The sequence below is a fragment of the Sabethes cyaneus genome, chromosome 3 (genome assembly GCF_943734655.1).
Source record: "Sabethes cyaneus chromosome 3, idSabCyanKW18_F2, whole genome shotgun sequence".
Taxonomy (NCBI): domain Eukaryota; kingdom Metazoa; phylum Arthropoda; class Insecta; order Diptera; family Culicidae; genus Sabethes; species Sabethes cyaneus.
Window position 1 is genome coordinate 237204148 of NC_071355.1, and position 25736 is coordinate 237229883.

A 25736-nucleotide genomic window follows, 5' to 3' on the forward strand; every position below is an offset into this window, starting at 1 on the left:
AAACTGCTTACAGCATTGCACGTAAACATTGAATGATAATTTTGTACCTATCGCAGCGCCGCTCTAGGTGATTATCGGAAACATGGATATTTGGGGTTTCTCAAACAAACGGATATTTGCAACCCCAATTAAAAGGGGTTCGTGGAACTAACTTTGTCTGGAATTTTGAGGGAAGGTGTAGATATCCTCAAGGATTCGAAAACTGTTAAAAAGTCAATTTTCATAAAAATGGCGTTTGTGGGGTTTCTCAAACAAACGATTCAAATCTTCCCTTGCTAAATCTGTCATTTGTTAATGGAGGAAATGAGGGTTCCGCAGAGAAGTGATTTTGGGCCATTGCTTTTCTTGCTGTCCATAAATGAAGTGTCAGCTCTCCTTCAACTGGGCTGTAGGTCATTTCTATGCTGACGATGGCTAAATTGATCAGAACAAACTCTGACCTTTGAGAGAATCACCCATCGTCAACACCGCCTAAATCGGTTGGCTGCGGTGGGTCGGACAAATCTTAAGGATGTCGGACCTTAAGCATGGATAATAAGCAGTTTGGTCAATCAATAACGATACTGCAAAAAGAACAAAGTACGGAATACAGAAAAAATACCTCCATCAAAGTCCCGATTACTTTAGTGCGAGCATTAGTTCTTAACCTAACCCAACATGATGGGGAGATTCCCCCACCTACACTGAAGCCTTAGGCGATTTCTCCTATTCCGGCAACTCGTTACCGTGTGCAGAGTGCCCCTGCCGTCCCTTTCTTTGGCGAATTCATTCATACTCAGGGAGGGCCTTCGCTGGTAAACAAGGTTGGATAAGCGGCGGGCCCCGCTCGCACTCTTTTCGCTTACCTATAGAGATGAACATGGCGCTTTCTGCAAGTCATGCGGAAATGTTTCGTTCTTCGAATCACAAGGCACGAGGAAGATCAAGATGCAATTCAATTGAGGCTTGCGCGTACCGTAGGAGAAACTGGACCGCGCATTTCAAAAAATGTTTTTATTGTTTCTTACCGACGTTGGTCGTTTTATTTTCTGACCAACACTACCAGTGACGTATCCAGGATTTTCGTTTGGGGCGGGGGGGGGGTGTCCAGTCATTTTTATAAGAGAAGTTTTAAACTTAAGAAGTTCACTCGCCTCTGGAAGGAGGCCAAGTTAGTATGCAGAAAACCATTTGTTTAAGAAATATATTTAATGCTTATGCTACAGAATGCTCTTTCGAATTAATTAATTAATTTGTTTAACTAAGAATTCATGTAACACAAGTAACAAGTAGCCCAGAAAAGTTGTTCCAGCTCCTCACGATCTCTGTCCTTCTTCTGGCGCTTTTTCCTCCTCAGGATCATGGTCAACTCATTTCGCGCTCGTCGATTCTTGGCCAAATTCTCTCTCGTGGATATGATTAAATAGTTTTTCCAAGGTCTTTTTTTCCTACAATTCTATCGTTTGTTGGCATTCCCCGTCAAACCAATCATTTCATGCACTCGATGTTTCCACTCCTAGCACCGTGGTTACCTCGTTGACCTGCCTCATTGACGGCCGAGCGTATCATACTCCATCCTTTTTCGAGGGTCGAAGCATCTAGGAGGGGGAGGGGGGCTGGGCCTCCAGGGAACCCCCCCTAGCTACGTGGCTGAACGCGGCTATCTTTAGCTTGATCTGATCCTCCGGGTCCAGACTTGTTCCTAAATTCGTTAATTGAAGAGTACAATAGATTTAATAGATCGAAATACTGGTCGCAGTAATAAGGTTAATCAAAAAGGGATGCCAGACGATAACCTAGTGAAAATGACCTGACCGAAACGAGCTGAAGAGGCCTGAAGTAGACAAGTTGCATCGAGTATATGGAGCTTATGGACTTTAGTCAAACAAACATGCATAGACTGGGTTAAATGGTGACGACTTCTGATGTAGCAAAGACCACTGCACTGAGATCTTATTCTGATTAGGTAAGTTTAAATAACGTATTTATTTTAAAAAACGAGCTAATCTCGGACGGCACTGAAAATAAACTGCAGAAGATAATTTAACGGAACGAACTTTTCTTAAATCCTACGTTTATGAAACCTTCTACAAAATTTTTTGGAGGTTCTGCAGGGCGGCCTTACGGCAGTTGGTCGAAACCATAGCCATGGTCTTAGAGGAATATTAGCATATTCTTCAGTTGTTTCAAGGCCTTGACGATCATCTGCTTCTTCCTTTTAGCCACGAAATTATTGGAGTAGAGTTTGAGGGTCGCCAAAAATTTTATATCGGTCGTAGCTGGGGGACGTTGGAAGAGTTGTCGGTCTCCGGTACAACGTTTATCCTAAGTCGGACCATCAACTTCAGTGATCTCTTGGCATAATGATTCGAGGCCAGGTTCGACCAAAAGACTATATCCTCCTTCAAGTGGTACTTCTTAACGAAGGCTTCCACTTCCATACTATATAGGGTTTATTTCTAATTCCCGTCGTAGCAAGTAAAGCCATTCTAATTTTCATCATTTGCTGGATGGATTTAATGAATACTCCAAAAGTTCTTGTGCTGATTTGACTAAAACACACTTACCTTCCTATTCGTGAACTTTGAAATCACTGAAAAGCGGCTATTAAAGCATATTATTGAAATTACGCAATTGACTTTATTGCTAAAATTCGTCGTACCGTTTTAAAATCCGTCCATCAAAATTTTTCATCGTCCGAACTAAAAATCACAACAATATTTACGAAGCTAACGCGCATGTATTTGTGTAGGACGGCATGACAAATGTTATTCTACAACATTTCTGCAGGTTAGACAAGTTTTCCTGGCTGTAGAATAACGACAATGCCTTGCGTGAGTTATTTTCATTTATGAATGACGGAAAATAAAACGATTAGTCGACATTTTCTTTTTCGTCGCACGAAAAAACGTAGGAAATTTGGCTGGTAAAACTTCTTTAATGATAAAAAGCATTTAAATAGATCTCAGCTCACTTTGATTGATCGCGTATGATAGACAACTAACTAAAATATTAGGGAATAACTAGTTTTGCATTGTGTTTCATAAAAATGCTGATATTTTTAATAATTTGTGTTGGATAGGACGGGAATAGGCAATTACGACGATGTAGCAACATACCCTAAATAAATAAATAAGATGTATAGGGAATAAAAAATCTTAGTAATATGTATGAAGTATTCCACCACGCACACATATAAAGATTTTTTGACATTAGCTGGGGCCCTCGCTGAGGCTGTTTGCAGTAGGAATAATATCAAAAACATCAAATATCAAACTCCTGGATCCTCTCATCCTCTCTTCGCTCCCCTCTCACTCCAACATAAACGATCCGCAGCTAATGTCATTCTCGTTAGTGACGAAACCGCAAATTACTTCATATTGATGACTGGTGCGTTAGGAATCAATTGTTACTAAGTGTGGAGAAATGTCACGTGATCAGTTTCCATCGCACTAGAAGCGCAATAGAGTACGATTACGTAGTTTCCGGATCCAAACTGAATAGGGTAGAACAGGTGAAGGATCTTGGAGTATTACTTGACGAGAAACTCATCATGAAGTCCCAGTCCAATCGTAGTCTTGGGTTTATATATAAGATCGTTGGTGAATTTAATGACACGCTTTGCTTCAAAGCCCTTTATTACCCTCTATTGATCGCTGGAATAACTGATGTACAAGTGGCTGTGAGACAAAGGTGTACCGAGTAAGATCGGGCACTCAGCTAGTAAGTATATAAAAACGAGCGTATGTTTGTTTATATGTTCCACCATAACTCCAGAATGCCTTGACCGTTCTCCGCCAAACTTGGCACACATGTTCCTTGATATAAGAGAATCAGCACTGGGGGTTGACAAAAAGGAGTGGTTACTAACAAGGGGGAGGTCATAACTCCGAAACGCCAGGACGGTTCTTCATCAAACTTGGCACATATGTTCCCTGACATAAGGGAATCAGAACTTAGGGGTTGGCAAAAGGAGGGGGAGGGTTACGAATAAGGTGGGAGGCCATAACTCCGAAACGCTTAAGCAAACCAATGTATGATTAGCTACGTGATAGAAGAGGGAACTGAGTGAAAAAGAATCGACAACTAGGGGGACGAGGAACGTGAGTATGAATGTATGTTTCGCTATAGATCCGGAACTTCTGGACTGTTCTTCATTAAACGTCGTTTGTCAAACACATGTATTTTAGCATAAAAGAATCAGCCCAGAGGGGTGGACAAAAGAGGGAGATGGTCTCTTACAAGGGGAAAGAAAGGTTCAAATGGGTAAAGGGGTGCGTTCCTCTTGCAATTGGAAGGATCTCTGTTGTACAAGTTGCTGGATTTCTGAAAGGGGCATTAGGGTGGCCACAACAAAGGGAAGGTTCAAAAACGGTTTTTTGACGATTTGCAGGGATTACCGGGAAGAAGTCAGATTTACAAGTGGCTGGGGGACAATATGAGTGGGAAAACTGACAAAGAGAGTACACACATTGAAATTAAAAAAAGGGTTTTGTTTCTTGCATAATGAGAATTTTTGTTACACGATGGGACGCAGCTGGGGAACGTTGGGCGGGTTCGTCGACTTCGATATTCAGCCGCTCCATCTCCTCCAACGATCGCTTCGAGTAGTGGGTCGATGCCAGATCCGGCCAGAAAAACGGAGCATTTTTTGATGCAAAAAAAAAGAAAGAGCTGATCACCAAGGCCACGAAAGAGTTGAATAATATGCCGATGTTTATCTGGTAGTCTGTAGTAGGCACGGTTTCCGATGATAACACGCCTATTATTCTCACAGACCTTGTCACGTTCGCTCCCGCCCGCCGGCATATACTTCGTTTCAGACTGACAATTTCAAGCGCAATGTTGGATAGCAGGCAGGAAAGACCATCTCCTCGTCGAAATCCCCTGTGAGAAATTCTCACATAGCACTAGATCGCATGTATCGTAGCCATAATAAGTTTAGTAAGTTTATCTAGATAGTAGTTTGCCTCCAGAATTTTCCATGGCTTTTGTCGGTTTATATTATCATATGCGGCTTTGAAATTGATGATCAAGCATATCGCCTTTCTTGAAGATAGAGCACATAACACCGTCTTTCCACTCTTCCGATAGTCGTTGCGTATCCCAAATCTTAACAAACAATTGTTGCAAACAGCTGGCAAACTTGTCCGGGCCCATTTTGATAAGTTCCACTTCGATGCCCTCCTTTTCTGCTTCTTTATTGTTCTTCAGTCGCTGCTGGATGGCTTCTTGAACTTCGCTTATCGATGCGAGTAGCACATCTCCGTTGTTTGCTGCACCAATGAAGTCACTTCCTCCAGCCTCCATTATTACAGCCTTCCGCCTGCACACTATTCAGGAGTGCATCGTAGTACTGCTTCCAACTTTTGATCACCGCACGGTCGTCTGCCAAAATACCTCCATCTTTATCTCTGCACATTTTGGCTCGCGACGCAAAGCCCTTGCGTGATTCGTTAAGTTTTTGATAAAGCGGTGGCGCTTCTTCTCCTAGAAGACCCGGGTTGGTCGGGTCTCCGCTTCTGTTTGTACCCGTACACAGTGGTCCAAACAGCGAAATACGTGATCGTGTGATATTGCGCCGAAACGTGAAGTTTTTCGCATGTAGTGTCTTTAGGAGCGTTTCTTGGTATAACAATCCCCTCCTTGTGAGAAAAATCTTTGGGTGATTAATACCCTTAAAAGTGAGATACGAAATTTATTTTGTCGTATATTCGAGATATAGGTTTGGTAATTTCGGCAACGTTGTAGTAAATATCAATACAAACAACTTTGTCAAAGACACCATACTTGTATCTCTTCATGGAAATTATCTATGAAGCGTTATTCGTGGACAAACTCTTTAAAACAGTTTTTAAACCCTGACTTATTCTGGTCAACTTTTACGTGCTCATAGTGTTCTAAAAAGTTGTTTATCTTGCTAAAATCAACGTTTTTGTAGAACATTATTATATGCTATTTTCTGAAGCTTCGGAGATTTTGAGCTTTTTTTGGTGAAAAATAGTACTTCTTCGAGCTTAAATATTTCCCAAGGTGGCAAATGGTGGCAGATCAAACAAAAAAAAACCAGGGTTTAAAAACCATGAAGAGATACAAGTATGGTGTCTTTGACAAAGTTGATTGTATTGATATTTACTACAACTTTGTCGAAAGTACCAAACCTGTATCTCGAATATACGAGAAAATAAATTTCGTATCTCGTATCTTTTAAGGGAATTAATTACCCAAAGACTTTTCTCACAAGAAGGGGATTGTTATACCAAGAAATGTTCCTAAAGACACTACATGCAAAAAACTTCACGTTTCGGCGCAATATCACACGATCACGTATTTTACTGTTAGGACCAGTGTGCCGTACTGTGTACTTCTCATCCAATATCTGCTGGCACTTCTCGTCAAACATTCCTTACGTCAATTCGATGCCACTCGAGCTAAGGCATTTTCCGCTAGGCTGGTAATGGCTGTTAATCACAACAAATAGTTTTTGGACGTTAAATACGTCACTAGGTAATGGCCTGAATCAATGTTAGCGCCTCGATAGGTTCTGACGTCGATAATGGCTGAAAGGTGCTGACCATAATAGGTTATGTTTAAATTGTATTTTATTCAAATTCACAAATGTGCCATCGTTCCTGCATAATTAAATTTTACAACGCTGATTAGAGAGATAGTGCAAAAGAATTACAGGGTCAGTTTTTCAATGCTTGAAAGGGCATTCAGCTTAAATAGTCTTAATTTGAATAAATAGTGATTCCTCCTCAATGCTGTAGGGTTTTGGGTGCTTGTGGTCGTATATTTTACGTTATAATGGTCCATAATGGAGTCGCAAACCTAAATATTTGATTACCATAATCTTACTAAACCGTCCTTGAGAAATATCACCGAAATTAACAACACAAAAACAAATCTACGAAACGCCATTGACCGTGAGAGCACACGGTTCCAATTTACCGAAGGTTGGTGCCAAAAAAGCCCCGTTCCCTGGTTAGTGGGGTGAGAGTGAATCCAACTAGCGTGCATAAAAACCATCACAAGAGTACCACAAAAATTGTAATAACAAAAACATACAAATTTCCCACCTTCCCACAGCAAATACAAAGCCGCCATTCAAGTTGACATATTTTGAATGAAAACGATCGCGCAGCGGCGTCAATCAGCTTCCAGCTCTTCTCTTTCATCTCATTCAGTCGTTGTTGCATCGGATTATGTCTCTCACCTAGAAGCGTAATGTGGCATCAAATTTTCGGAAACAGCAAGTCTTTTGATGATAAACAAAAGGTAACCGCGGGCGCGGGCGCGGTCGCGGTGGAGGAACCGAAAACGAGAGCTTCAAAGTCGCCCAATCTCCGAACAAAGGGTCTAACTATTGCAGGCGCATTTTTCGCCTTTTCCTCTATGCCTACATTTTCACTAGACTGCTACAAAGAGCTCGGCCGGCGGCACCTTTTGATGACATGCTGCGGCCCTGCGGCGGTCCCGAGTACGAGCTAGATCTGCTGCAGGTCTAGCAATTAATCAAACCACAATAGCAACGATAGCACAATTGGATGATTTCTTCGTCTTCGCTTTTGGGCGGGACTAGGTTAAGCGGATTAAGTTATCGTATCGTGTCATCGCGACTGGATTTATTTTTTCGTTCATAATGCATTCGATTTATGGCAAATCGGATTTTGAATGGGAGCTATTTACACTTGAGGCAATGATAAATCAATTTGATTAAAGAGGTTTTAGTAAATGGAATGATTTGTTTTCGATTCGTTTGTTGTTCCTTCGAACAACATCATAGTAACCGAGGGAATTTTCACCCCGCAATTGATAGCTGTCAGACAGTTAATTGTTCGTGCAAAAGCAAAACATACAAAATTATGGCCACCGTAAGTCACGCACCGCCTACAGAGCCCACCTCCGCTGGTGCTGCTGCTGCTGCTGTTCCTGCCGGACCGCTCCAAGCCGCTGAGCGGCGCCGTAAAACGGCATCACCATATCGTACAATACCGGTAAAAAGTCAATACACTAAATCGCCCAGCAAAGTATCGCGAAACAATACCTTCATAGCACCAAGCCGAGGGAAGCCGAACGACAGCAACCGGGGCGGCGATCAACCGGAAGAACCTCCGGCGGTGCTGGCGAAAGCGAAATGCTTTAGCGCCGGTGCGGTGGATGAACTACGAGAACGCAGTCAGGAGGACAGTACTGTGGAATATGTCTTCCAAGGGGAGGATGTTAAATTTTCGGGTAAGTTTTTCTTTGTCGTCACGGTGTTAATTGGATTCACGCAACCATTTGTAGTTGAAGAAATCGAAACACTGGAAGAGCGTGGCCAGCCACCAGCTGCAGCAGCAGGACCGGTTGTATTACCCACCAAGAGAGCAAGTTCTATTCCGATCAAAAACAAAACCCTTATCGGGCGGCCGATTCGTTCGCAGCGAAGCCTGATCAGTGGTAGTGATTCGAAGACAATAAAATTTCTACTGAAATTAACCACCAAAAGCTACTTCGAGACGTTGAAATACGAAATCGATCGAATTAAGGAGTCGGATCGTAAAATGCAGGACCAGGCTAGCTCGCATGGCCACTCCATAATGGCGTTAATTAACAAGGGAATTGACTTTGATCGGAAGATGGAAGACCTTAGGAGCCAAAACGCTAGACTATTGGTCGAAACGCGTGAGAAACAACGGGTTCAACAGGATACTGTGAACGCTATAACCTCCGAATTGAACGAACTGAAGTTAGTTTCTCAAATTAGAGTGAATGTAACACTTATTTTACGGTGATTCGTTTCAGATCTGTCTGTAATTTACTCTTGAAAAATATTGAAAAGGATCATGAGCTGGATGTTTTAGCAAGAAAGCTTAGAAAATCCAAAAAATTCGACTCCAACACCTACAAAATGCTCAAATCTCAACTACGGAAACCAACTCAAGCGAAAGTTGATTCCGTTAAGGTGACAGCTCCGAAGAGGTCCTCGTCCTGTTTACCGTCCAAATCAAAAAGTGAAAACATATTACACAAACAACGATCGCGAACGACGAAGGCATCACGACTATCGGTTATGCGGCAGAAGAGCGACTGGTCATCGCTGTCCAGCATGTCGTCGGTCTCCACGGACGGTTCCGATATGCTCAGTGACATCGAGGTTACGACGGATAAACGTAGCGGCACAAGCGGGGGTTCACGGAGACGTTCCGTGAAGATGAGCGGTGGAGCTGCCGGTAGTGTTTCTGGTGAGTATTATGACTGCTGTTTTTCTTTCCAAATAGCAGTGAGTTGTGCAATGCGCGTTTCCTTCTAGATCACAGTTCAAATGTGAAAAACTCTAAAACCAAACGAAGCAAAGATAAGAAGGCTAAAAGGTCATGTTTCCTAAGGATTTTTTGCTGCGGCAAACGAACAAAGGCTGTTAGGGAAACCGAAAATGCACTAAACATTTGGGAGATTTGATTAGTTTTAGCTTCACTTCTACTGAATATATTTCAAATGCTGACGCTTCGACGGTTATTAAGGTTGAAATAAAATACTAAATTTCTTCTGTGATCATGCAAATGGAAGCAACAAAATTATATTGACAAATCATTAATACTAAATTTAAGAACCAAACATTTTGAAATTCAGAGCCATTCCGTTCCTGTGCTCGATAACGGTGATCACGGTTTCCAATTTCCTTTGCAAGGCTAGTACCGACTTTACAGTTCATTTGCGCTCCTTGAAGTATTCTTTGCGTCCTTAGCAATGGCTCCTGTTGTGGCATCCCTTCTCGTCTCGTCTCCGATCCCGAAGTATGGAGCTGTTGCAACTAGCAACGTGCGTAATAACCACCCCATGCCTGTATACTACCAAAACTTGCGAGGAGTACTAACAAAGCTAGTCGTGTCTTTGTAGATGAGAGGCTGTTTGAAGCAGAATTATCTACTAAGAAGTACTAGGCTGGGTTTGGGTTCCCAGTCTCGGTGATTCTCACTAACTTGACACTTCTATGATCAAGTAGCTATTTAGCTTTGAAGCTAAAAAGCTCAACCTGCACCGGAGCTGATGCCATACCATCGAATCGTCTTGTTCATTTATTTATCGACGAGTTCCTTTCGTTAGCTTTATTTGATTTTTCTGGAATTCCACAAGGCAGACATCTCGAACCGTTGGTTTTTCTTATTCATTTATTTATTTTGTTTAAAATTCTGGTTGGCTTTCGGTAAGCCAACCGAAAGCCAACCAGAATTTTAAACAAAAAAACAAACGGTCGTTTTTTCATTATAATTTATTTATTTTACCGACGTCAACATAATGCTCAAGCTCAAAATCAATGATTCATCGGACACCCTGACAAATGCGAAAAGATTACGTTCTCGAGATGGCTGAATCCAATAATGTTTGACTAATGTTTGCCCAATAGCGAATATCAAGTTCTGTTACTTACTTAATTGGCCTTACGTCTTATGACAAGAGCTGCGTAACGTAATTCCTCCATCTAACTCGGTTCATGGCGGCTGGTATGCAGTTGGTTCCATGTGCTTGCTCCAAAACCAAATGGTTTTTAAAACCTGCTGTTCGGAAACTCCGAGTGCTCACAAGTCCTCTTCTAGCAGTGTCCACGTTTTATGCCCATAGATTCGGTCTAATTAGCGTTTTAGATAATGTGCACTTTGTACGGAGGCTCACATTGTTCGACCGTAAGTGTTTGTGGAGTCCATGGTGGGCACGATTTTCGCGGATAATACGCTTTTTGATCTCAATTGACCTCTGTGGCCAGTGAGCCAAAGACCACGAACTCGTTGACTATCTCAAACTCATGCCGCAATCCCGCATCCATCAAGCGCAATGGTGAATAGCAGGCAGAAGAGACCATCTTCTTGCCCAAGGTTGCCTGCGAGATTCGAATGGGTCTGTCAATCCACCGGAAATTCTCACATAGTACTGGATCACATACATCGTGGCCATGATAAGTTTAGTAAGCTGGAAATCCATTTTATTTATTACTAGCTGAGTGCCCGATCTTACTCGGGACGCCTTTCTCTCACAGCCACTTGTACGTCAGTTATTGTAACCAAAATGCTTATAATGCAAAAATATAACGCTTGGACGTTCCTTCCCATTTGTCAGCTCCCCCTCTTTTGTCTACCCGGCCACTTACATATCTGTTTTCTTTACGGAAATCCCTATAAAACCCTATAAAGAAAGAGAAACAAAGACATTTATCCTATTTGCACCTTCCGCTAACAATGGCCACCCCACCCATAGGTAATGAATAGTTTTGTTATTGTACTTTTCTAAAAAAGTAGAAGGTGCAACAGTGTTTCTTCCATAGATACAAAAAACCTGTCATTCCTTTCATCTCACTTCAAAACAAAACATGTTTGTAAACAATGTTTTTAGTTTCAACGACCAGGAGCAAGTATGCACAAATTATAGGCCGAGCCCACTCTGGAACATGCCACATAAAGTTGCCCATGATTGCCCTTTGTGACTCAAATAGAGTCGGCCAGCAACACTTAGCACCAGCGTTGCCAACCGGTTTTTACGAAAATCTGGAAAACGGGAATAAAAATGTCTGGCAAAAATCTGGCTGTCATTTGGCCTAATGGAAGACAATGTTCGAAAGTCGTCTTTTTTTGTCTGATTAGGCATCAAAAAGTCTGGAAAATCTAGACAAATCTGGAAGGTAGGCAACGCTGCTTAGCACTAATGGTCCAACACTTTTTATACGGGTCACTATGATTCGGCGCATAATTACACTTGACAAATCTAGAGCTGCGAGCATTGCCGTTTAGTGCTTCGTATTTTGATTTTTTCTGTTGTACGGATAAATTGTTATAGTCATGTGGGCGTTACTCCCCCTTCCTGTCAGCAACCTCCTGTAATCAGCTCCCTCTTTTATCCCACCGTCACTTAAGGAAGAACCGTCCAAACATTTCGGAGTCTTCTCCCTGTTACACCCCCCCCTCTTTTGTCTACCCCTTCAGTTCTGATTTCCTTATATCGTGGAACATGTATGAAAGTTTGATAAAGAATGGTCAAGGCGTTTCGGAGTTATCCTCTTCCCCCCCCCCTATTAAGGACCCTCCCCCCTGTCTGGGAACCTCCCTCCCTCGTTTTTGTTAACCCCCCGGTGCTGATTCTCTTATGCCAAGTAACAATTGTGTCAAGTTTGATGAATAACCGTCCAGGCATTTCGGAGTAATGGCCTCCCCCCCTATTACGTACCCCCCCCCTTTTTTGTCATCCCCCCAGTGCTGATTCTATTATATCGAGGAACATGTGTGCCAAGTTAGGTGGAGATCGGTTAATGCGTTCTGGAGTTATGGTGGAACATATACACATACTCACGTTCACTTTTATATACATAGATCATTCCAGGTCAAGTGTCCGAGTCACCTGTAATCGACCTTCTCGGATTTTAACCAAACTCGACCAGATTGTTCGTTTTGGGTCAAGAAGCAAAAATCCAAAGTTTGGTGCCGATTGGACTTTCCCTCGATTTTTGGGAACCCCCCCCCTTTTAATAGAACAAGCATCTTTTTCGTCAGATTCGCTTATTTTCTTTTGCTTATATCTTCGTAAATATTCAATTTAGAAAAAAAACTCTGTTCTACATTTTCATGGAAAATCATCTGAGGAATCCGACAAAAATATTAGTTTTTTTGCGGTAGTGCTGCCAAATACTTTTATTTTCGATCTGAAAACTAAATTTGTATTTTTCTCTCAATGAGTACAATTTGATTTTCAAAATTTCACCACCATCATGTTCCTCAGACTTTTTTTACATAAGAATCACTCAAAACTACGAGGTATTCCGTCCCGTTCACGAGATATAGCGTTTTGAAACAAACAATTCCCAATTTTTCAAGTAAAATCATGAACAAAATAAAATTTCCTAGCAAGAAGCAAATAACAAAACTAAGCAAAATTATTCTGGTTTAATCTAAAGCAACATTGCGCTGTTGTGAAAGTACATAAACAGTATACAATACAACTAAAGTTTATTTTTGAGCGTCTTAGCGGAATACGAAAGTTGAGTGAAAGAAAAGTTAAAATATTTACGAAGATATAAGCAAAAGGAAATAAACGAATTTGACGAAAATGATGCTTTTTCTTATAAAAGGGGGGGTTCCCAAAAATCGAGGGAAAGTCCAATCGGCGCCAAACTTGGGATTTTTGCTTCTTGACACAAAACGAACAATCTGGCCGAGTTTGGTGAAAATCCGAGAAGGTCGATTACAAGTTTGTACTTTTTCTCGGTCACTTGACGTGGAATGACCCATATAGAAGATTATTATTTTCTTTCATCTGACCTCTAAGGCCTCCATCAAATTAAGGGGGTGGGGAAAAGCTCATCTGAGGTCGAGCCTCACCGCTGCTGGGCTCTCCAAAATGGAGCGGACTAGAGAAAAATATGACGAACGTAACGTAAAACGGATCAGTGAATTCTCTGTCGATTCTCTTTATAATGAGGCTAAGGTTTCTATTAGTGTGAGCTATGATGTGTGATCTCTGATTACTGATACTCTTTCGAGTAGTTCTCCAGATGCCATATAGTTCCATAGAAATGGACTTTTCTTACGCGTGAAAGTAATCACAAAACATTTTGATATACTGAGGGTTAGTAGATTCCGTAAGCTCCAGTTAGAAAAACAGCCCAAGAACCGTTGCAGCTCACAGTTCGTACAGCAAGGAACAGTTTTAAATCATCAGCACATATATCGTAGAAATATAAGGAGAACAGTAGCGGTCCAAGATTGCTCCCCTGAGGAACACCGGACAAGCTAGCGAAGCTGTATAACTCAGTGCTTCCCAATATGACACTTAGTGAACGGTCAACTAGGTAAGATTCTAATCGATCAATAAACTGAATTGAAGCTCCTAGACGTTCAATTTTAGCTAACAGGATAGAATGATCAACACGATCAAACGCAGCCTTCAAATCGGTGTAGATAATGTCTACTTGCGTACCACTTTCTATGTTTCTAATGCAGTGGGATGTATTCTGAAGTAAGTTTGTCGTTGTCGTTTCGTCCACGATTTTCCATAACTCTTATCGGTTTTACACTATCATATGCGGCTTTGAAATCAATAAAGACGTGATGAGTGAGGACTCGGAATTCACGGTACTTTTAGAGAATCTGCTGCAGGGTGAAGATTTAGTCCGTTTTGGGCAAAACCTCCATGAAGTCCGATAGTTTCCACGAATCTGTTGGTTATTGGCGACAGTCAATGGAAGATGACTTGGGGAAGCACTTTGCAGGCGGCGTTCGGCATAGTGATCGCTCGGTAGTTTTCACAATCCAGCTTATCCAGTTTTTTTTTTGTAGACGTCTTTCTATTCCTCTGGTAGTCGTTCGGTAACCCAAACAGCTGGTCAATTTGTCTGGCCCTATTTCGATAAGTTCCTCTTCAATACCAATCTTTCCGGACATAGCATACCACAGACGACCGTACACACCATGGGTGGTTAATATGGTGTACCCGTAAGTACACCATACACCTGGCCATGTGCTTACGATCGTAGAAATGGGTACGTTAATTGAACACCTACTTAAAGAGGATGCGCAAAAACTCACGCAATCTTCATAGGTGTTCATGTACTCAGTAATATACGGTTTATCAAAATATATAGTATTCTAATTGTTACCTGCTAACATCGTCATGTGGTTCAGCCGTCTGTCCAAATCGCAATAAAGCTTGCTTCATTTAGAATTAGAAAAAAACTTTTACTCACATTGTGGCGCTCTTGGTGGACGGATTTGGAAGTTCTTGGCGCCCACGTGTCGGAAATTTTGTTAGCTTCACTTATGCCTTTTTGACATTCCGCAAAACAACTGTATTTTGTAAACAAACAACATGGAAGCCAAAAGAAGGGAAAAAATTTGGAAAATCCATTGTGGTCTGCATGTAGGCTGCTAAACAGCTGAAATCGCCCAGAAATACCGTATGACGCATTAACAAACGGTATAAGGGATCATTGACGACGATTCGGAAGCCTCAAGCTAATCATAAGAGTGGAACTGTCGACCGGAAACTGCGTGTTAAGATTTTGAACACCATCAAGGGGAACCCCAACCTGTCGGACCGTGCTTTGACCAGAAAATTCGGTGCTGCCCATAGTACCGTGAGGAGAATTGGAATGCGGGAAGGAATCAAGTCGTATCGAGCTAGCAAACAGTCAAACCGAACCATAAAACAGAATAGTGTGACCAAAATCCGTTCCCGAAAGCTATACGACCGGGTGCTAACCAAGTCGGACGGGTGTCTTCTGATGGACGATGAAATCTATGTCAAGACTGACTTCGGGCAAATTCCAGGTCAAAAATTTTACTTAGCAGCGGCACGGGGGGATGTTCAAAGCAAATTTAAATTTGTTTTTGCCGACAAATTTGCATGAAAATTTATGATTTGGTAGGGCATTTGCAGCTGTGGCACAAAAACGAAAGTTTTCGTTACAAATATGACAATAACGTCGGAACTGTCGGAACCCAAAAGAATTGTCTCCAAATTCGAATGTTGTCGTTTATTCGATCCCATCACCATCCCGGGATGTTTTGGCCTGATTTGGTTTGATTACGAATTTGAATGAAATTTACTTTGCCAATTTAAGGTCTAAACCTGGTCTAATTTCCTTAATCCTAAAACGCTAAGTCCACCTCTGAGTAGGCTGTCGACTGTGTGAACGATAGTCCTCCAAGTCTCCTGGACGGAGGGATGGTTCACAGGGGAAAGTATTCACTGATGCGGATATCTCTCATTGCTAGCAACTTGCTCCGGATAAGCTGTATGGGTGATAACACTTCAAGTCTACTAGACGGAGCGGTCACTCAGCAGTAAGACTTTGCGACACTACCACTACCACGACTCGCAGCTGTAAGGCTGATAACCCTCCATGTCCATGGACGGACGGGTGACTCAGTACTAGTGATCGACATCGGACCGGGCGAAGCGTTGCAGGCCATTCAGATGTTCATTGAATGCTACCTCCACTTTTTGATCACCGCATGGTCGTCTGCGAAAATACCTGCATCCTTGATCCTCCATTCCTTGATCACACTCTGACGGGAGACTCTACGGAGCATGATTCGTAATTTGCACATTCGAGGATTGATTGGCCACTACCCAATCGTGCGTTTCTGCATGTCGCTCATCGCTATGAAAACTGTTTTCAGCTGGTGTGTGTTGACACAGCTCTAGTAAATGGTATATCCATCTCTGAACGTATGTACCGTTGAGCCTTTCCAGCACTCCAGCTGCAGCGTTACAAGGCCGAACTTGCGGTTCTCCAATACGTCGGAGAGCACGCGAGTGCTCCCTTGGAAGTTGAGATATCAGCAGTTCCACGTTCTCGTTTCCAATCCATAGCCCTCTTTCGTCGCGTGAGTCTATTCCGACTGTTCCAGTCCAATTTTGTTTGTTTCTCATTCATTGCTTATTAGTTTTGGATAATGCTGCCTTCCACGAAAGACCAACTTAGCTCGAAAGAGCCCTCCTTCCCTGTCAACATAGACCTTGGTTTCCACCGGTATACCTGCTAGTACTATTAGGAGGTAGAGATACGAGTTGTTGGATAAGAGGCTATGAACCACTGAAGGGTCTATTTTATGCCCAGTGTGCAAGACACTGATGGTACGTATTTTCCAGCTGTAAAGCCAAGTGAAGCTTTACGTCGCACCGTGGTATGAAACCCAAATCTAGGCGGACAAAAGTAATTACGCTAAAATCGTTGATCCTAGGTATATAGTATGTTCGGAGTAAATTTGTTATTTTAACTTCCGCATTTTTTGGTGTATATGACATTAGGGTGACCATCATAGTAAGCGAGTGCAAAATATAAACTTTCTTATGGCTTGAGTTAGCTGAATAAAAAGTTCAGCAATGTTAAAGAACATTGAATTTTAAGTTACTTTGCTAAAGAAATAAAAGTTCAATCTCTTATGGTTGATGGGCTGGAGATATTTAAAGTTTTTTGGTCGGGTGGACCTGAAAATCCGTTTTTTCTTTATATCTTCTTTCGTGTTTATTTCTCATAAATCATGCCTTCTAAACACTTTCACATACATGGAAAACGCACATTTTGTTTGAAGAAATCAAGTCGCTATCTCCTTCGGTTCCGAAGATACAGGCATTTTTTTTAAAAAAAACTATGGTTTTTTCAAATGTCAATAACGTCAAATGTCAAAAACTGCTTAAAAGCAGTAAATCAAATTTTGTGTAGATGTTTAGTGATATATTGGCCTCCGAAATTAATTGAGGTCACATCGGTCCAGGTCGGCCCTTTTTTGCTAGACCGTATTGAATAATGAAGTAAAAATTACCGGTTTACTTACCAAAATCACAATTTTGACGTAAAAAGAATAGATTATAAAAGTGAAAATAAGTATAAATAATTGTATTTATCTTAATCAAGCATAATTAATAATGGTATAACTTCTCAGGGCGATTTAAGTTTCTTGAAAACTGGAATACCTCTAATGTTTGCTATTAACAAATCTGAGTACTGTAGCAAAATACAAAACTAAATCAATAGTTGTTATCTCTCGAAAATTTTCGTGTATGTCTTTCTCTAACTTGTCTATATATCTTGGTAATTGCTTCCTCTGCCTCTTCTGACATCATCCCAATCGGTAATGTCAGAGAATCAGCCTTGAAATCAGCTACAGTGGAGCCATACATCAAAATTTTGTGTCTTGATGACCGAGGGGTCCACTGTTTCGAGGTGCTTAAAGTGTAATTCTCATTTTTTAACAATTTTGAACCAATCAAGTACAAAAGTTCCAATATTTGAAGACCACGGGTCAGTAGTAGCCCGGTTTCAACGAGAATTACTGTTATATTTTCGGCGACCACAGTTAATTAATGTTACAGCAGTCACATCCCCTGCCTAAGATAAAAGGTTTTTCAGCTCGAAAAAATCCAGAAACACTTTCATAAGCTGAATACAGATAATTAGGATAAAAACAAGCATTTAGACTTATTTTCGTTTTTTTAACTGATTCGCTAGATGGTCACGATAACGGTCTAGCAAAAAAGGGTCGACCTGGACCGATGTGATCTCAATTAATTTCGGTGGCCAATATATTACTAAACATTTATACAAAATTTGATTTGCTGCTTTTGAGCAGTTTTTAAGTTATTGACATTTGAAAAAATACCTGTAGCTTTAGAACCGAAGGAGATAGCGACTAGATTTCTTCAAACAAAACGTGCGTTTTCCATGCGTGTGAAAGTGCTTAGAAGGCATGATTTCTGAGAAATAGACGCGAAAGAAGATATAAAGAAAAAACGGATTTTTAGGTCCACCCCGGCCAAAAAACTTTAAATAGCTCCAGCCCATCAACCATAAGAGATTGAACTTTTATTTCTTTAGCGAAGTTACTTAAAATTCATTGTTCTTTGACATTGCTGATCATTTTATTCAGCTAACTTAAGCCATAAAAAATCAGAGGGGTTGTGTACAAGACACGACCGCATATATAGGTGACGCAGGACTACGTAAGTCACTTTGTAGTGATAGAAGCATGTATTCATGCTTGTAATCATTCGATTCTTCATGTGTACATGCTATATGCAACATATATACATGCTACATGCGTTGTATGTAACATTTATCAAAGTAGTAACATTGCATACGTTCAATTCTCAAAAGATTGTGCATTTGAAAACAATTTAACAAAATCAAGAACACACCTATTGCTTTCCTGCTACCTTACTGAAATTAAAGATTGTTTTTATTACCCATGGTTCCCCACGTTGAAGGGATTTTACCAATTCAATCCTATTTTATCAACAGCACATCTTTTCAATACACTTCTAATGAAACGGTAAGCATGCGTATTCACGGGAAACTAGCAGTCATTGACTTTTCGTCGGAAAGCCCAATTTCGGAAGCAGCTTTTCGGCCCAAAAGCGGGATTGTGTTTATAAAAATGTATATACTGCATTCTTCTTGCCAATCTAAACACAGCGAATATATTTTCATAAACCGATTTTTTGTTTCAAACAAAACAACTGCTTTTGAAATTGGCAGAAACGATGATGACTAATTTCACCTTCATACAGAGTCGTATTATAACCGAACACTACAGCTGTAGCACATTTTTCCAACACAGATTTCAAATTCGCCTAGGTTTAATCTCGCAGTAAAGAATTTGCGATCTGTTGGGACAACGAACTTGTGTCATTTTTCTGGCACACTTCCCTAACACAGACATCAAATTGGACTAGGTTTAATCGCGTTCGTAACAAATCTGTTGGCACGAGGGGGCTATGTCACTCTTTCTGGCGTACTTCCCAAGCAAGGACATCAAAATGGTCTAGGTTTAACCACGGTGTTAAGAAATCTTGATGAAATGAGAAAACTTGGTCACTTGTTTTGGCTTACTTCCCAAGCACAGATATCAAATTGGTATAGGTTTAGATCATCGCAAAGAATCTTCCAACCAATCACGAAGCGAGAATTTTTGTAAAACATAGGTTCATTATTTTCAACTTTTCAATAGTTTAACATCAAGAATCCATACTTTTCTTCATTTGGGTCAATTCTTAGAAGATTTTCCGATCGATTGGTGTAAGAATATTGAAAATCGATAGGAAAACCGCTGAGCTATTAGCGCTCAAAACCTTTCATTTTTCGTGACGCTCGCATTTTTCGATTTTTTGGAATGACACCCTATCTCAAAACTTGCCGTAAGACGTAGTCCTACGTCAAAAGTTTATATTTTGCACTCGCTTACTATGATGGTCACCCTAATGTCATATACACCAAAAAATGCGGAAATTAAAATAACAAATTTTCTCCGAACATGCTATATACCTAGAACTAACGGTTTTAGCGTAACTATTTTTGTCCACCTAGATTTGGGTTTCATCGCACAGTGCGTCGTAAGGATTGCGTCAATGATCTTGGGATACTACTCAACTGCTGTTGCCGACACTACTAGTAGTTCGTAAAATGTAAACGTCTCCATGCCGGCGCTAGAACAACAGGTTGCGCTGACAACGAAAAATTGTTTAATCAAAGTAAACGGAATGAATTGTTTTTCTCATTTTCGAAAAATCTCTTACTTGTTTTTCGTGAAAAGATCATGCTTTGTTGATCTGGAAGAGGCCTTGAAGTTCTATACCATGCAAATAACGGAAGAATCGAACTTCTTCCGCAGGTGAGCATTGCCCAGGTCGTTTGGTACCACGAAAAAGCTACATTTTGGTCCTTCTTCTGTAGGTGAGTATTGTCTAGGTCGTTTGCTACCAGGGAAAAGCTACAACTCCAAACTGACATTCAAAAAGGTGTTTCGTTTGTTGTCGACAAAGCTTACAGGAACATCGGAGAGGTATATTGCCAAAAACTTCAATGATATTTATTGCTTGAAATTGTTCTTCTGTGCATTAATTGGTTCTAATCTCGAATACAGTATGGAGTCCGTACTGTCAAAACGGGGTCAGCCGAGTCAAGACAGCGCTGCGGAGGTACATTCGCTTTGCCCTCCAAATGCTGCGACTACCAAGCTACGCTGCGCGCAGCGCTGCAGAATAATCAACCAAACAAACACGTCGGGACGTAATCAGAGCTGGTTCCATATCAGATACTTTGACGTCCCGGATTGACTGATCATGACTGATCCTAGAAAGACTCGACATTGCTTAACACGGCACAATTCCATCCTGCTTGTTTCGTGTCCTACTTCGATTTTGACGTCAGCCGTAACGTGCTAAAATCGCGGTTTAGAATACTAGCTAACAGTTTTTAAGTAGACAGTTGGATAAAGAATTTTTCAACTGGTAAACTAGAAATAAACTAGACAACCCGTTTAAAAAATCAGTAAGGGTAAGCGGGGCAAGACCGCCCGCCTAAGCAAAACCACCTGTATAAAAAAAAGTTGTAGCTCAATTTCTAATTTATCTGCTTTAAATGAACAATTGATCTATTACCTACATATAAAAAATAAAAACATAAATATCTGTAATGATTTTCTATTTTTTATTGCGATTTGGAAACACGTCCAAAAAATAGAGTATTTTTTCCATGCGGGGTGAAACACGCCCACTAACGGGGTAAAACCGCCATAGCATATAACTTTAACAATATTCAACCGATTTGAATGAAACTGGTGGCATTGGATTCATGAATTTATCTAATTTAAACAAATTGAATCAGTTTGCTATCAAACAATACATAGTTCCCTGAGATTCGTAAGTTCGAAAGAGTGTCCGGCAACCACTCGTATTGGAAGAATACCAGTAATATAGGTACCGACAGTCTTGAAATTGATACCGTATAGTTTCCTTAGACAACAAGATGGATCGGGTTAGGCATCCTGGAGTCAATCTTTAAGGACTAGAGAGGATCTAAGATAAAATATAACAATATGGGTATTAAAGTTCCTGCAATTGATCCGGTAGGTCATTTTTTGACATTTCAAATTGTTCTGATTGATAAAGCAGATACATATTACTTTTCCATTGCTAAGATAATTTGCTATATTTTCATAAAAAATATGTTTATTCTATGTTATTTGTCCCAAGAGGGAGGAATTATTAAAAAAAGCTATATCCGAGAAAACAAGAAAATGTCCATAGCGCCCGCAGGGAAAATTGGCGATTTAGATTTTTCCAAACAGTCCACCAGCTATAAACTAAGCACATTTATATTGTTTTATGTAAATCTGAGATCCTTTGGTCCAAACTATGCAATTATTTTAAAAATCTCCTTATCGCACTAGCATTATACACGACGGTTTTGCGCCGTTCGTTGTGGGCGGTTTTACCCCCAAATGACCGATTTACACATTTCACTATTTATTTCAACAAAACTGCATGAACAGTTACCTAATTTAGGTACTGTCGGATGAAGACAGGATCAGAGAAGCGATGTGGGTTGGATTTACTGAAAGTTTTAACGTTTTGAATAAAATAAACCCTAAGTTCTGCGGGAACAAAGTTATAAAAAACGAAACGATTATAACGAAAAATCTATTTTTATTTATTTCTCCGATAGTTTATACGATATTGCTGTACAAGGTATTGTAAAATATTGCGTACGCATTCAGTAATATGACTGTCATCAACATTTAACACCAATTTGAGCAAGGCCCTGTAAAACCATGGTGGGCGGTTTTACCCCGGCGGGCGTTGTTACCCCGTTTACCCTTAATTGAGCTGCATAAAACGAATTGCTACAGAAAAAAGTGAATTTGAGCAAGTCTGTTGTAATAGTTTTGTCGACCCAGCTAATCTCGTGTAGCTATTATTGATTTCTCGGATGTTGAACGATTACAGTGAACCAATCTGGCTGGCTCGGCTGACTCAATCCGCCACAGAAAGGGAAATCCGATTTCCTTGCACGTTTGCTGGCTGCCAGCCAGCCAGCCAGCCAACCAGCGGCAAAGGCCACTTCGTGCATTTAGTTGTTTGCAATAAAACGAAGGTAGATACGTGAAAAACAAAGGAAACCGCAGACCCAGTCTGCCGGGAACTGTCAATGAATCTCCGGTGAAAAGAAGGAAAATCTGATCGGAGTGTTGAACAGATTAACGTGCTACATTTCAAATTAACTTCTGTATGTAGGGTACGGAGGCACTGTGATGCCGGACCAGGCCGAACCGAGCAAACGTTGGCGCTGCTCGGTCTGGTGCTGCTGCTGGCACTTTGTAGCAACCTAATCGGTTAAGCCTCGGAGCTCAGGGTATCTGAGCATCTATCTGTGCCTGACATGGTGTGGTGTTATTGCAGTTGTTTCGATCGATAGTTTTGTGTTAATTGGAAAATGGACCGATGAAAGCACAAGCGCTCCGCTCGGCCTGGCTCGGCACGTCGGGACGGAGAAAGTGATGAATGTGGGGTCAACAAAAGTCAAGAACACACAACGGGTCCGTCTGGCTGTGCCAGATTTGTTCTTTTGTTGGGTGCAGCACCGATTGGAGAGAAATTGAAACATAATGGCAGATAATAGAGAATAGATGGTTGCTTTGTTTTCTTGGCTTCAAGTTCAAGCAAGAGAAGTGCAAGTTTTTAGGTTAACTATAATGGGGATTGAGTTGCACTCTACTCTGTGCATTATTTCAGATGAGATCGTTCAGCCACTCTTGTGGAACAATCTATATTGTGCGAATTAATGCTAAAACTGCTTTTCTGTTGTTATTTGACACTCTAACACTCAGGTTGCTTTCAAGATGCCATACAACACAAACCCATCGTTCCTCATCTTAAGCATAAACGCTTCGTTGCAACTAGTATACAACCACAAACTAAAAAGGAAAGAAAAAACTGTCCCATAAATCCTAATTCGCAACGGTTTTAGCAATGCGCCCACAGTCAGTCAGTCAGTCTGTCTGTCTTCTGTCGGTCTGTCTAACGGTGTAACAGCAAAACTGTGTTAATCCATTGTAGAACACGCGCATAAATTAACATAGCAACCGAGTCGTCTGAAAAAAAAAAAAAAACTAAAAGAAGAGGAAAGAGAGCAAGAGCGAATTGAAATGTTAATTCATTTGACTGATTGTATCTCGTTAGACAGTTAAAGGGCTAAAGTGTTTCAACAGCGGCAGCAGAAGCAGCAGCAGGCACACGGTAGCTGTAGCTTATCGCCACGGTAGACACGGGCTGCTCCCGGAACGGAACGGAACGGATCGGAACGGTATCAGTTACCATACCACCATCACCACCAAGGACCAAACATAGAAGGTAAAAAGAAGGGGCAACTTTCTGCAACCCAGACCTGTTTTTCGCTATGTGCACATTGTACGGCATTGTTATTCATTATGCTAGTTCCTCCTGGACCACGGCGCAGCGCGCCCAACGGGCGGTTTAATGAGCGAACTTACAACCTGGCAGCTACAATCTTTCGTGTGTCGTGCGGGAAGGGAACAGCCCGGCCGGGGAAGCAATTTGTCATGTCTTCCGTCGGGCTACCACGAGTGGAGCGAGCAATCGCGCGTGGTACGGTGAATGCAACCCGAGATTGCTTCCAGAAGAAGGAAAGGAAAGATCCGACAGAAAGATGCAGAATTAATTAGCTACTATGCCTTCTCCGATGGCTGAGGGACCGTACGGGCTCGTACGCCTATGGTAAGGTCAAACTGCAAGTATCCCATAAGTTAGCCGCGGAGAACCTAGCGCGAACATCGCACAATCAGCTAATTCTTCGAAGCTCACCTTACTTGGTTGCACGGGAAAATGTTGATGAGGTCTCAAAGGTTAGGAGACGCTGGCGTGCCCAGGTTGGGTCACATTGGAGCACGTACCCCACCCGTACTCTATAAAACTTTAAAACAAAAATAACTTCTGTAATCCAGAAGTCTGCAGTTTTTAATTTAATCGGGCACTATTTTGGCGACAAGTAAATTGATTGCGTGAAAAATAGTTCCAGTTTCAAGTCCATTTATAAATCTTATTTCTAGTTTAGCTTCAAGTCTAAACTCAATTTCAAGTACAAATACAAATCAAATTTTATGCCCCATTTCAACACCGATTTTATGTCTGAGTCTTATGTCTGAAACGAAAAAACAACAAAGAAAATGAGGATCCACTAGAACTTTCTGATGACCGCTATAAAACTAGAAAAGAGAAAGAGAAAACAGCATGCAGAAAAACAAGAAAAAAACAGGAGCAGAAAGAAGTCAAACGGAGTATATAAAAAAGAAATGTGGGGTAAAAGACCAGAAAATGGGACAAAAAAATAGAGCAAAACCAGGAAGAAAGGTCTTTAGTCCGGTGAAAGGTAAAATGTAAGAGAAAGAAACGAAAAACGGAAGAGAAAAAGGAAATCCGAAGAGAGGAAATGGAAAAAGGGAACCGAAAACAAATGTGCCCTATTTAGGCATACGGACGTTAGGCATAATAGACGTTAGTCATAATGAGCGATAGGCATAATGGACGAAAGGGCTGATACCGAATGGCCGAAACACAAATGGCCGAAGCACGAATGGCTGAATTTCAACAACAATCACAGAGGGCCGAATCACGAATATCCGAATCACGAATGGCCGAAACACGAAAGGGCGATGTTTTTTCCGAATGCCTAAATAAATATTTAATAAAAACAAGAATAGGCAAGTAGCTAATGGATAACTTCAATCAAACAAAAATAAAACAAAATAAGCGACACAACTATTTACTATAGAGCATTTAAACTCTTGATTGATAGTTATTTGTTCACATAAGCGCAAATGTACTTCGTTCATTATAAGGTGCAAGACCTATTTACCGTATTAGTAACAAATATTTCCTAGATGATTCAGGGAGAGACGGCCGCAGCCCGCCAGTGTGGGGCAGCACGGCGGCAGCCCCCTGCAGAAACCACTTCTATTTAGGTGCATGCATTTTCCTAGGTTTACTGACTAGTAGTTAAGTCCGAACGGGCGACAGCGAGTAAGGACAGCTTGTACCCAACGTTTTTGCAGGTTGAATGCCGTGAATATTTTTGGCCGAATATAACGTTTTTTTTTCATCTGTTTCTCTCCGTGAATTTGGAACGTTCCACAGTGCGTTGAACGTATGGGACTGCGGGACAAAAATCAAAACTGCTAGTTTTAGACATTTTATCAAGCTAGTGTAATGAAAAAAGTAGTTTGTGATAATCGAAGCTAGTATTTGCTTAAATGTCTCAAAATATTTACATAATGGCAAAAATGTCCCAAACGCCAAATTTTTACGAAAGCATTGCAAAAGTTGTTCATCATTATATGGGTTGCCGTCGGCTATATAACTACCAAAGTTGTTTGTGAAAGCGGCATTTGTTCTAGAAATACTTTGCTGAATTTACAGCAATACCATCTAGTGTT

General features: G+C 41.1%; 1 protein-coding gene across 1 annotated transcript; it reads left to right on the plus strand.

The window, feature by feature from the left end:
- Positions 1-7844: 7844 nt before the first annotated feature.
- Positions 7845-22624, plus strand: LOC128740937 (uncharacterized). The gene is made up of 4 exons (XM_053836514.1): positions 7845-8710; positions 8767-9206; positions 20370-20424; positions 22522-22624. The coding sequence occupies exons 1-4, from the start codon at positions 7845-7847 to the stop codon at positions 22622-22624; spliced, it is 1464 nt and encodes a 487-aa protein (XP_053692489.1).
- The last annotated feature ends 3112 nt before the right edge of the window (positions 22625-25736 follow it).

Coding starts and splice junctions, on each gene's coding strand:
- LOC128740937 (XM_053836514.1), top strand. CDS start 7,845: ATGGCCACCGTAAGTCACGCACCGCCTACAGAGCCCACCTCCGCTGGT. Junction 8,711..8,766: donor TCCGAATTGAACGAACTGAA/GTTAGTTTCTCA, acceptor GATTCGTTTCAG/ATCTGTCTGTAATTTACTCT. Junction 20,425..22,521: donor GTCAAGACAGCGCTGCGGAG/GTACATTCGCTT, acceptor TTCTGTATGTAG/GGTACGGAGGCACTGTGATG.